Here is a 13,073-nt window from a genome sequence, read left to right as displayed (position 1 = left end):
TCATCTGGGTTCAACTCCCTATCGAATTACTAAACTAGTAACCTAAGCTGTTACTGTTTTTTCATACCAACCTATTCCTTATATCCTCTATCAGAAAAATATGGGACAAACTCAGGTGTAGCAGGGCATTCTACCATTTGATAGAAGCATATGTTGGTTACATTAGTTTATTCACAATTATAAAATATATAGTCAAAATCCCTGTATTTATTAGACATTTAACTATTAAACTACCTTTAACTACTGAACTTTGAGATTTACCTCTCAGGTATTTTATGTTTGTATGTGTAAGTGTATGGGAGAGAACTGACTCCTTTATTGAAGGATAGAAGAAACAGAGAAAAAGATACATCAAGGCCAAAGCAAGAAACAACAGCAAAAAAAAATCCCATTACAATAAAATAAAGAAGGATTTCTCTTATATTTCTCTCTTTGGTCAGTCCTTAGGAAATTCCTTCCATCCATTTGTTGTTGTTTGATTATGCATTCCATTGTTATTTTAGTAAAGATACTTTAAGCAATGTGATGACGCACAAAACTCCTGATGTCCTTGGTGAACATTTGTACTGTTTTGTATACAGAAATTTTATCTATCAAACACTTAAAGGCAGTGTTCCTCAGCCTACTATACTGATGTCCAAAAGTGTTAGACTTCAATTTCATAATGCCCAATGGTGTAGAAGTTCCAATAGAAGAGAAGATAGGTAGCTCAGTGTTGTGCTGTGGAGTCCTTAATGTTCTGAGCTCGGTTGTTTGCTTCTAGATGATTCATTACCCAACTAGGTAAGATAATCAGTCCAAATAAGGAGGAATATAATTTCCATTTATATACAATCCCAAGCGTTGGTGAGGATGTGGTTTTCTCCTTGATATTACTTGATAAAGATATTGTTTTGTGCTTGCTTGTTTTGTTTGCCCAGTATTAAACCTTGCTTATTTGGGTGTTGGCTTCTGGAGAGGAAATACTCTGGTCCACATTCTTCTTTCTTGGCTTTTTAATTGTTTCTTTTGAATGGTGTATAAATATGGTTTATTTCTATGTGCCTAATGATGACTTATTTGTCTGTCAGGTTTCTAGAAATTCCGCAGCATCTTTGGATTTAATTTGGCTTATAGTTTACCAATTGTTTATGGTTGAATTTGCCCATGTGTTATGAGATAAAGGAGTTTTCATTGTAACTTGTCACTATTACTTGCTACATGCACTCTGCTAGTCTTCTGCCTACATACTGTAGTGGTGGTTATAGTTCTTACACCGTGTGTTGTATCTGACTATAACTACTGTAGACTTACCATATCTGCAGGATTTGGTCTGATCATAGGATGGCAGCAGGATTAGATCTTGCAGTTTCTATTTGCTATCTTATAGATGCCTTCCTTCCAGATTTTTGTAGCTGAGCTCTGGTAACACTAGATTGAGAAAAGCTGTTTAAAGGCACACTTATGATAAAAAGTGGATGAGAGAGTACATTGTTTCACAAGAGTATCAGTATTCCTTAATCAAGTCCTTCCTGCACTTTCCTTGAATCACAGGTAAAATGAAATAGGCAGGGCTCAATCAAGTTGGCAATGATTTTTGGAAATAAAAAGAGACAGCTGGGAACAATTAGAAAATTATCCAAGAGATATCCAGAAGGATTGAATAGTAATGAGAGCCTGGAGATAAAAGCATAAATGATACTCTGCTTTTGAAAAGTATAGGAAAGGAAGTTGTTCAAAATGAGGTAAGGTGATACCAATGTATGTTTGTCACCAGCACATCTAGAACCATCCCACTTCTTTTCTTTTTTAATATAACATATATTTTAAGAATTTTAATTACAATAGTAAAAACTAATACCAACCAAAACTGGAAAAAAGAAAAGAGAATGAAAAGAAAGAATAAATGAAATTCTAAACATTTAACAATTGTCTTTTGCGAGTTTCAGCACCTATACAATAAGAAAAAGAAATTTATGAAGAAGTGACTTCTAACCTTAATTACATGTAGAATAACTCTTCACCCCCTATAAGGTTAAAAACAATTTTTTTTCATCCAATAGCCCTTCTCTTAACTATAAGCAAATCCATAAAACATCTACTTTTCAATCCTAGTGTCAGCAGAAAATCCATAAAAGATTGCTACAACGTTACAAAAAAAGGGTCTTATATTAAACTTGATGAAATAAACCAACTTTATATTCCTTCCTTTTATTTCTAACAGTCTTAATTCAATTAGATATCATTGTAGGATTTGATTTCTCATTCCAAAGGTCATTGGCTTTGTTTTCACAGAGCTGTCTTCAATTGAACATACCTCCACCTAAAGTCCCTAGTCCACTCCTTTTCTAAAAAGTTGCCTACTTTTCTTTTTGTCCTATAAACAGACTAGCTCTGTGAATAAGAGAAGTGGGAGTTAGGTTTGATTCATGTTTGCAGATCAAACTTTTTTGTAGTTTTTTGCTTGATTATGGTGGATATGAAAAATCCATTTGGGATGATACGAAGAAATATTAAAATATATCTGCGGCGAACCATTGAAATGTACAGTATGTATCATCACTTGAAGTTGTCAAGATACACATTAATTAGCCCTTCCAAAGAAGCAGCTAAAGGAATAAAATTCTTCCAACCTTTGTATTTTTTTCATATATATGTGAAAAAAAATGTGACACACCAGTTTCAACAAGGCATTTGTCGAAGTGTTTTGTGGAGACAGAGTTCTGTTTTAATGCTTCTATCAGTTTAATCAATATCATTTGACCACCTTTGTGAAAAAAACACTTTTCTCAAGTAGAATGTGCTGTTTTAATAGCAAAGGGTTTCTTCTCTTCACTGAATTTCAAGAGGCTTTCAAAACAAAGCACCTTGCTGAACCTTTGTGCATCTCTATGTGTGATAACTGGAGTTACTGGGTGCCTCATACTCTCTTGTTGCAAACATCACCTACGCCTACTGCAATCTCATTAGTAGTCTTTTTAACTACCCTGTCATCCAACATTACAGTTGTTTCCCTTGTTAGTTTCCTCTTTCTGACATTATTCATTATGGATTTATATTGTTGGTTCTAATGTGTTTAATGACACTTCCTCAAAATGCTTTTCTATTGTTTTTGTTTCAGTTGCATCCCTTATTTTCTTATGCTTCTTTTGTGAATTTTGTTTCTTTTGATTTTTTCATTGGCAGAAGACAAGTGTAATATTAGCTAGCTCAGAACTACTCAATGCAAAGATTTTGTATTATTAAAATCTATAGGCAGGTAAACTATTGCTGAAGGTCTTGCAGAATTCTGCATAATGTGTGCCTTTTGGTTTCGTCTGGCCCATTCTGGTGGTCTAAAGTCCCTGGCTTTGTGCCTTAATACATTGCAGCTTGAAATAAAATTTTATTGGAATCTGCTTTACTTTGTAATGGCCAAAGTATCTTATGTTCTGGAAACCATTGGCTTAGTATTTGACACTAACATTAATATTAATGCTAATTTTTTAGACAGTAATGTAATAAAAATTACTCTAAATCAAGGTAAATCTAGATTTAACGGTTTTGCTAATCCAGGAATGGATAGAAGATGAGTTAGGTGTGCTTGTACGATGATGAATTGGTATATTTACATAGCATTGGTTTCCCCACTTCCTTTACACACCTATTTGAGAATTGCTTTTGAATGTGTGCATGCCTGCTGAGTTCAGCATGATTGTAGGGCTGTTTCCTCCAAACAATGCTTGGCAAACATTTGCTGTTCAAATTACCTATGCTACGCAAGTTGGCAAGACTCAGTTTGTCCTCAGATCTTGACACTTGATAGTCTATTAAGCAAGCAATATATGTTCTATTGGGTAATCAATAATTTGCAGCAGACTTTGAGTTGACCACTGTTGCTCACCAGTTTTTTTCCACTCAGTCTCATGAAAATCCGGTATATAGGCTAGGTGTTGGAAATTTATGTATTTATTTAAAACATTTACATAGCCACCCATCTTATACCAAAGTCTTGGGGGCTCCCATTCAAGGAATGAGATAACAACTAACTGGGTCATAATCCTTCATTCCCTATTATCATCTAGGGCCCAATAGTTAGTTTATACAGCAAAGCAACACTTCATGTGGGTCAGTCTGCAGCAATGGCATGGCAATTCCATTTTTACATTTCTCACTGACCAGAATTCAGGGACTAAGAACTATTGATAACTCTGAAGACTAGGATCAGGGAAGTGGTAGAGTGGTAGAGATTAGATCAAGTGTTTCTCAACCGTAGCCACTTTAAAATGTGTGGACTTCAACTCCCAGAATTTTCTAGCCAGCTATGCTTCATGTGTTAACAGTCGGAGAGGTTGAGAAAACTGGATTAGATTGATTGATTTGTGGTTATGTACCAATGTCTAGGCCAATGTATTTGTGGTAAAATGTTTCTATACAAGATATTGGAAAGACGGTGGTATCATTTTAATATTACTTTGAATGCAATTGTTTTTTTTAAATTCCTTGGTAAGATGGCTGGGTCAAGGAGAGAAAGAGAGAGAGAGGCAAAGGGAGAGGGTAGTAGTGGTAAACATTCCTATATAGGGATTTCCTAAAACAGATGTCTTTTTAAGCTCCTCACGTATGATAAGTCAGATACTGTACATGAGATTGGCTTTGGAACTGCCATACTGCATGCTGCACACATGTTGGGATATGTTTATTAGCGCTAGCAAGATATGTTAGCATGATATTTGAGACCTCAGAAAACTCATTGCATTAAGATTAGCCAAGAAGATAATTTAATTTTAGAACTGTTTCCAACAGTATCTTTAAAAAATCTCATTTACATAGACCATCAAAGTTATGAGAGGCAGTTTTGTGTAATGGTTGAAGATACCAAGCTAGAAACTGAGATATTATGAGTTCTTAGGCATGAAGCCAAATGGGTGAATTTGAGCCAGTCAATCTCCCTCAATTTTAGGAAGAAAGCAATAGCAAACTCCTTCCGAAAATGCAGCCAAGATTTTTCCAAGAGTCAAAACTAACTCAAAGCTACCAAAATAGATATGGTATGATATTCTTTGAATATTTTAAATTCTGTATTTATACATATACATTTAATTGACAATTTAGACTTCAGTGTTTTGATTACATTTAAATGCTATTTTGCCTTCTGACTTTTTAATTCAGTCAACTGTTCACCATCCTAATGAAACTACAGTGAATACATTTTTTCAGATAAATATTAGATTACCTTCACTGTTACATATCACATTCGTCATTTGAGATTATCAAGTATGGTTCTGCTACCGCATTAAGAACTGAGGAATGCCAGCAGGAGATTGGATCTTTTAATTATAGAAATGGTGTTGTTTTCCCTGAAGTTATGTTTAATATTATTCATTATTATTCATTTTCTCTTGTTTTTATAAGGTGTTTATTAATTTATTTTACTTCACCTAGAGTTGCTTTGGCAATTATGGCAACTTATATTTTATATAAATATGGTGGTTACTCATGGGGAGTAACTTTGGGGAATGTAGTACATACTGACATACTGACATAACCATCATACTATTCTTTTTGGGGCAAGCATTCTTAATGCAAATAGAATATGCGAGTAAGAAATAGTAAGCAAAAAAAGTATAATGTAAAAAGAAAGAAAAAAACAATGTGTAGGTAAATTTAATATACCCAAATAACACTCACTATATCTCCTCATGCCTTTGTATCTTGCTTGTCCAAGTGCACAATTTCATTAACTGCCTTTTGTACTTTAAACTTGTTACCGATTCTCTTTTTAAGGACCTCATCACCTCCCTCCAACCATAACTTCCTCTGGATCCACTCACTCTTCTTTCATTATTTGCTTTGCAATTCAATACAATACAATAGCAGAGTTGGAAGGGACCTTGGAGGTCTTCTAGTCCAACCCCCTGCCTAGGCAGGAAACCCTATACCGTTTCAGACAAATGGCTATCCAACATCTTTTTAAAGACTTCCAGTGTTGGTGCATTCACAACTTCTGGAGGCAAGCTGTTCCACTGATTAATTGTTCTAACTGTCAGGAAGTTTCTCCTCAGTTCTAAGTTGCTTCTCTCTTTGATTAGTTTCCACCCATTGCTTCTTGTTCTACCCTCAGGTGCCTTGGAGAATAGTTTGACTCCCTCTTCTTTGTGGCAGCCCCTGAAATATTGGAACACTGCTATCATGTCTCCCCTAGTCTTTCTTTCTATTAAACTAGACATACCCAGTTCCTGCAACCTTTCTTCATATGTTTTAGTCTCCAGTCCCCTAATCATCTTCGTTGCTCTTCTCTGCACTCTTTCTAGAGTCTCCACATCTTTTCTACATCGTGGCAACCAAAACTGAATGCAGTATTCCAAGTGTGGCCAAATATTATTCTCTATATGGCTAAACTATTTCAATGTATTTGTTTTGTATTGATTACTCATTCTGAAATTCAGTTCATGTTCATTCAGCATGCATATATTCTTGAACTTATCTCTTCTTATTTTCACACACACATACTTTCTTTCTCATTCAGGTTTATACTTCTTCTAACATAATAATAATAATAATACAATTTTATTTGTTAGCCGCACCCTCTCCTGAAGGACTCGGGGCGGCGTACAATAAAAAACACATAAAATACAAATATGGACAATACATACACAAAAATGTAGACGTATACGTGGAGGAGGTAGACAGATGAATAGAAACAATTAAAATCGCAATTTAAAATCCCCTAAATAAAATTACAAAATTAAAAACCCGTCAGGAGCGATATGATCAAACTATGGTTGAGCCAGGCCAGCTACTTGGAATAGGTGGGTCTTGAGCTTTACACGGAAGGAGCGGAGGTCAGAGGTAGTCCTAATATCCGGGGGGAGGTCATTCCACAGGGCTGGGCCCGCCACAGAGAAGGCTCTGCTCCTAGGCGCCGCCCCTCGACACTGTCTGGTGGACGGCACCTGGAGAAGTCCCTCTCTCTGCGAGCGAATTGGTCGCAGGGATGTATGGGGCAGGATACGATCCCGTAAGTAGCTAGGTCCTGAGCCATGGAGCGCTTTAAAGATCGTTATGAAAACCTTGAAACGCACCCGATAGACCACAGGAAGCCAGTGCAGCTCGCGCAGGAAAGGTGTCACATGGGAGTACCTTGTACTCCCCATAATTACCCGCGCGGCCGCATTCTGGACCAACTGTAGTCTCCGAGTGCATTTCAAGGGAAGCCCCATGTAGAGAGCGTTACAGTAGTCCAGGCGAGACGTCACCAGCGCATGAGTGACTGTGCGTAAGGCGTCCCGGTCCAGTAGGGGACGCAATTGGCGCACCAGGCGAACATGGTGGAACGCCCCCCTTGCCACGGCTGTCACATGGTCATCCATGGACAGCCGGGCATCCAGGAGGACGCCCAAATTGCGCGCCCGCTTCACGGGGGCAAGTTGTACGCCCCCGATGGCCAGGGATGGAATTAACTGGTTAAACCGGGGGGCCGGAACCCACAGCCACTCCGTCTTGGAGGGGTTGAGCTTGAGTCGGTTGTCATCCATCCAGACCCGTACGGCTTCCACACACCGGGACATCACTTCGACGGCCTCGTTGGGGTGGTTCGGGGTGGAAAAGTACAGCTGAGTATCATCAGCGTACAGATGATATCCCACCCCGAAACCACGGATGATCTCACCCAGCGGCTTCATGTATGTGTTGAACAGGAGAGGCGAGAGGACCGACCCCTGTGGCACCCCACAAGTACCCCCCTCTGCTCCCCTGCCAACACACGTTGCGTCCGGCCGGAAAGGTAGGAGCCGAACCACCACAAAACGTTGCCCCGGACCCCCAACCCCTCCAGTCGGTGCAACAGGATGCCATGGTCGATGGTATCAAAAGCCGCCAAGAGGTCTCATAGGACCAGGATAGAGGAACAACCCCTATCTCTGGCCCTCCAGAGATCATCCACCAACGCGACCAAGGCCGTCTCCATGCTGTGCCCGGGGTGAAAGCCGGACTGGCGCCGGTCAAGATAATCATTTTCCTCCAGATGTCGTGGAAACTGATAAGCCACCACACTCTCTACAACCTTCGCCAAAAAGGGAAGGTTGGAGACAGGACGATAATTGGCCAGCTCCGTAGGGTCCAGGGAAGGCTTCTTGAGCAAGGGTCTCACCACCGCCTCTTTCAAGGCGGCCGGGAGAGACCCCTCACTCAACGAAGCGTTCACTAGGCCTAGGAGCCAGTCACGTGTAACCTCCCAGGATGCCAGTACAAGCCAGGAGGGGCACGGGTCCCATGCCTAGCTCTCAATTCCATATAGCAAATGGGGCAAAATATGCTTTAGATATAGTAATTTTCATTAAGTTAAAAGTCATTCTTTGCAATGAATGACTTAATGCCCAACACCTTTTTGTCAGTAGTTGCATGTTTTAAAACTTCTCCATACGTTTTTAGTAAACATTCCACCCATGTAATACAGATTAATTTACTTCCTCTATTTTTTGCTGTTTATTTATAACTTGCCTACATTTACTCAGTTTTTTTCTGTCATACATAATAGCTTGGGTTTTGATATATTCAGTTGCAGAGCTACACTCCTTGTTACCTCCTACAGTCTATGTAACATTTACGGTAAATTTAGTTGTGCATTAATTTAATGTGATATATATGTTTAACGCTAACCCATAGTGATTCTCAGCAGCTTTAGCTTTATGCTTGATTGTAAACTATTCAGGGACATTTGGCTTTGGGGTGGTATAAAAATGTTAACAAATAAATAATTAAATATTTAGGCCACCAGGGTTTGGTTAAGAAACTATGGTTAAGAAGATCTAGTTTAACATAATGTACAAACCCTGCTTGCATTTGGTAAATTAAGGATAGATGAAAAACTGCATGTAAGTGAGAACCAAAATAGATGGACTTTTGGCCAAGTTTAAAAATTAAATTGCTACTGTTCATGGACAACCTTGTTTGTGTTTGTCATGAAGACAGCAATTAGTGAACGAGGCTGTAAGTGGGAAGACAGTCTCTGTAATGTTAAGCCAAATGCTTGACATACTTTTTCTTTCAACCGTTGCATTAATTAATTTTTTATTTCTTAGAGTTAAATGTATTAATTCATTTCTTGCTGCATTAAATTGATTCTTCTTCAGTACTATGAAAAAAAATCAGTATTACATAGCTGCTTTTTAAGCTGCTTTTGTTAAGACAGAATTTGGTCTATAGCAATTGCTGCTTTTTCACCATTCCCTTGCCAAACCATGAAGATAGCTGCCATTTGAGATTACTTCTTGTTGAGATTGCTTCTTACTCATTTCAGTAGTGATGAAACTGTGTCTTTTCTAGTTGATACCATACATGCTCCATAGAGGAATGGCCTCTTCGAATCTAATTTAGGTCTTTAATTAGAGATACTGAGATTATATCAAGCTAGAAGTTGTTAATTTATTCAATGCTGGATGCTACATGCACTTGATTTAACATTAATCAAGAGTTCCATTATTTCTTTGTTTTGCAAAAAAAAAAAGTTTTTATGAAGCATCATGGAGATATTCTATAAACAGGATTAGGAGAGAATAGTTAACATAGAAGTGCTATTTTTATGATCACACGACATTTCAAAAATTTCCCTCTGCAAAGATTGATTTGTGAATTCTCTTAGGTTTATACCTATTTTGGGGTGCTTTAAGTGTGCATCTGAATAAGGTGATATTCAGTACGGAACTAAGGTCCTCTAGAATTTTCATAAGAACATATAACAACATAAGGTCCACCTTTATTTAGCACTTTGTTTGTCATGGGGGAATACTCACAAGCAGGAGGTAGAGTCATATTCTTTGCTCAGCACTGATTCCCTGTAACCAGTGGTGAGATTCAGTCAGTTCCCACCACTTCGGGAGAACCGATTAACTTTCTGAGCAGTTTGGTGAACTGTTTGTTTGAAAAAATCATTAGAGCAGAGAACTGGTTGTTAAATTATTTGAATCCCACCACTGCCTGTAACTAGGATTTGGAGCTCCACTAAACTAGAAGTAATGTTGGGACCAGTAGCCATTGACCAACCTTTCTTCCATTAGTAACCCTTTTAAAGCCACCCAAGTTAGCAGCCATCATATGTATTGTATTATGAGAACTTTGGAATGCTAATATAGAACCATATGAAGTGTAACTGTAACTCTGCCTACTAGTTCCTAAATTGTCTGTACTAAATTTTTAAAAAAGCACTGATGCTATTCAAACACACAGAACATGCACAAGTGACAGCAATCCTTGAATTTATATACATATCCTCTTCCTCTGAGTCAACCTCAAGAAGCAGATTGGAAATTCATAATCTATTTATATTATTCATTTTGTTTCAAGCAAGCCAGGATCAAATGTCACTGTAGGAAGAGGAGGAGCACAGATGTCTGAAGATTACTCATACTCTTGCCTTAGTGTCAATTATAGTTGGGTTTGCATCTGAACCAAGCCTTTGTTGATGATGCTACTTGTTCAGTCATGGTCAATTGCCAACAATTCTGTGGACAAGCGCTCTCACATTTTCTGACCACGTATGGCTTCTTTCAGTTGTTTCAAGTTTGGCTGATATCAGCTTTGATCTGTCCATATTTTTGGTAGCTTCATTTTCTTTTACTGTTGACCATTCCAAGTATAAGTGCCTTTTCCAGTGAATTTGATTGCCTGTCATGGCCGAAATAAACAAGATGGGATTTTGTGATTTTTGCCTTCCAGTGAAATGTCTGGTTTTATACGTTCCACTACTTGCTTGTCACCTTTGCTGTCCAAGGAATGTGTAGATTTAAATGTACTGAAAAACCAGGATTTGTCATTATGTACAGAAGATAAGGCAAACTTGTGCTTCTGAATTATTTGTCTCTTTCTCTTCTGCACATATGCAAGTAATATATCTCTTCCTATAACTAGTGTTGATTGAATATGAAAAGCTGATATAAATCAAGTTAGGCTAACCAATATCTTACAATCTGACAAAATGTTTTGTGTGATATTGATAAAAATGATTAATGACAAAGAGATAAAGGAGACTATATGAAGTGGTTTAAGTACTAGAAATGCTGAATTATTTCACTTGTCCATTTAATACTAGCTGTAAACACTGGTTTAAGCTGGGCAACATGCCAGTCTTTTCTGTCAATACTTTCCTTCACTCCCTGCTGGCAGTGACTTTTTTGGGTCCCGTTAAGTTTCCTATTCTCACATCTTTTACTTCCTGCCAAGAACATATCCTGTGTTTAGGAGCTATCCAAGTCTCAATACCCAAAGCCATGTCCGGTCAGGGATTGGGTGCTCTTGGGGGGTCGCTATGAAGGAAATTTCTTTCTGAATATTCAAAATGTCACTGTAGGCCATTCAAGAGATGCTCTTCCCAACATACAAATGCTCTGGTGGAACCCAAGCTCTTTAAATGCCATGGAATGTTAAGCTAGTTGTTGAATTTGCTGGAATTTGGCCCAATTTCCATTATCTTGTGCAGATAATTCTGTATGTTTGCAAGTTACATCTAATCAGATGTTTGCCTGAAGAAGAAGGAAACAATATTGTCTTTGAAAGCTACTTTTCAATAGATGATTTATTTCCCTTTTTTGTTTTGCTTTTTGTGTTCTCCTTATATTTGAATGGTGCTTGTTCCTGTTAAGGCATTTGCCAAAGGTCATATTTTTACACATGAGAACCCTGCTAAATGGTAGAGACATATTTTATTTCATGTTCTCTTTTTGCCATCCATTTTAATGCAAATGCTATTGATTATTTTAAAAGTATTTATTAGCGTTTAAAGACTTGATTTTAGTCTGGAGAATCAGCAGATAAATGTTTTAATAGTGAAATAAATATACTGTCCTCGAGAAATAATTGCTCAGAAATGAAGGAGAATTGCCAGGGCAGGATTTCTTCCCTTTTGTCACCCATGGACATGATGCCATCTGAGTGCTGTAGGAATATGACATTGTTACACCAGCTTTGCTCCTTTCGGATGAAAACATCTTTGCATAAAAAAGAACAACTAAATATTGAGCATTAATTGCACTAAATTAGAAAGTCTCTGCAAACATAATTGCAAAATATGGATCTGTATCTTTTTCTTCTGCTAGGTATCCGTTAATTATGTTTATGGAATGTTAATGACTGCAAGGAAGTTGAACATCAGATAAAGGGAAATTAAATGTTTATAATTGACCCTGCTCTACATAATGAGTCCAGGAAAACAGGAGGAAAGAAGGCCAGATTTGCAGGTAAAATTCCATCTGTTTTAGCGCTAATAATTATATAGCCTCAAAATGATGCGAAACATCTTCAGCATCACCATCATCATCTTCCTCCTCCCCCTCTTCCTCCTAGCAAAGGAATAATGAGAATTCATCACAACAATTGCTGTCATCTAATTTGATGACTAGTCATGAAAAAGCAACAATAGAGAAGAAAAAAGAGAAAGAAATCCCAGAAAGACTAAGACGGAACAGGCTCTGTAATAGTATGGAGTATATAGTATAGAAGAGATACTATAGAGGTAATTGTAATAGTGATAGCAATAGTATAGAAGTAATAGCAATAAAATATACTATAGAGGTAATTGTCGTATAAGGGTATAGAAGTGCAGTAATAGTAATAGAAATACAGTGCAGTATATAGGTAATAGGAAGCGCTTGCAAACATATTTTTATGCATTACACCTCACAATTTATAAAAGAAAAACCCTTTGTTTTACAAAATTAAAAGCCTCTCTACTTATAGGGAGAAATAATCAAACCGCTTGGTCCAGGATCCAATGCATTTGCCTTTCTCTTGTATCTGAGTCTAATTGGTTAATGGTTTTAAAAAAGATACTGTGACACCCATTACTTCCTGAATCTTTTGAAACTATTGTTCATTTTTTCAACAGCATTCACCTTAAGGGATCTCTAGAAATATTTCCAATATGGAATATATCCTAAAAATACATAAGTCAGGATTTCTCATTAATTGTCATAGGTAAACTCCTTGCTATTTATCAATCATACAATAATACAATAGTAGAGTTGGAAGGGACCTTGGAGGTCTTCTAGTCCAACCCCCTGCCTAGGCAGGAAACCCTATACCGTTCCAGACAAATGGCTATCCAACATCTTCTTAAAGAC

The 13,073-nt window shown here is 37.6% G+C and overlaps 1 protein-coding gene across 8 annotated transcripts in view; it reads left to right on the top strand.

Moving 5' to 3' along the window:
• The window catches only part of PLEKHA6 (pleckstrin homology domain containing A6), a 224,201-nt gene that overhangs the window by 52,469 nt on the left and 158,659 nt on the right, over positions 1 to 13,073 (top strand). Inside the window, exon 2 of one of the 8 annotated variants that reach the window (XM_081947836.1) lies at positions 12,051 to 12,191. The exons of the other annotated variants lie outside the window; for them this stretch is intronic. Coding sequence (XP_081803962.1) covers positions 12,150 to 12,191 — 42 coding nt within the window. The 5' untranslated portion in view covers positions 12,051 to 12,149. The remainder of the gene's footprint in view (positions 1 to 12,050; positions 12,192 to 13,073) is intronic. 8 annotated transcript variants of the gene reach the window in all.

The sequence above is a fragment of the Natrix helvetica genome, assembly GCF_964273705.1.
Source record: "Natrix helvetica genome assembly, chromosome: 3".
In the NCBI taxonomy this organism is placed as follows: domain Eukaryota; kingdom Metazoa; phylum Chordata; class Lepidosauria; order Squamata; family Natricidae; genus Natrix; species Natrix helvetica.
This window is presented reverse-complemented; position numbering and strand designations above follow the sequence as displayed.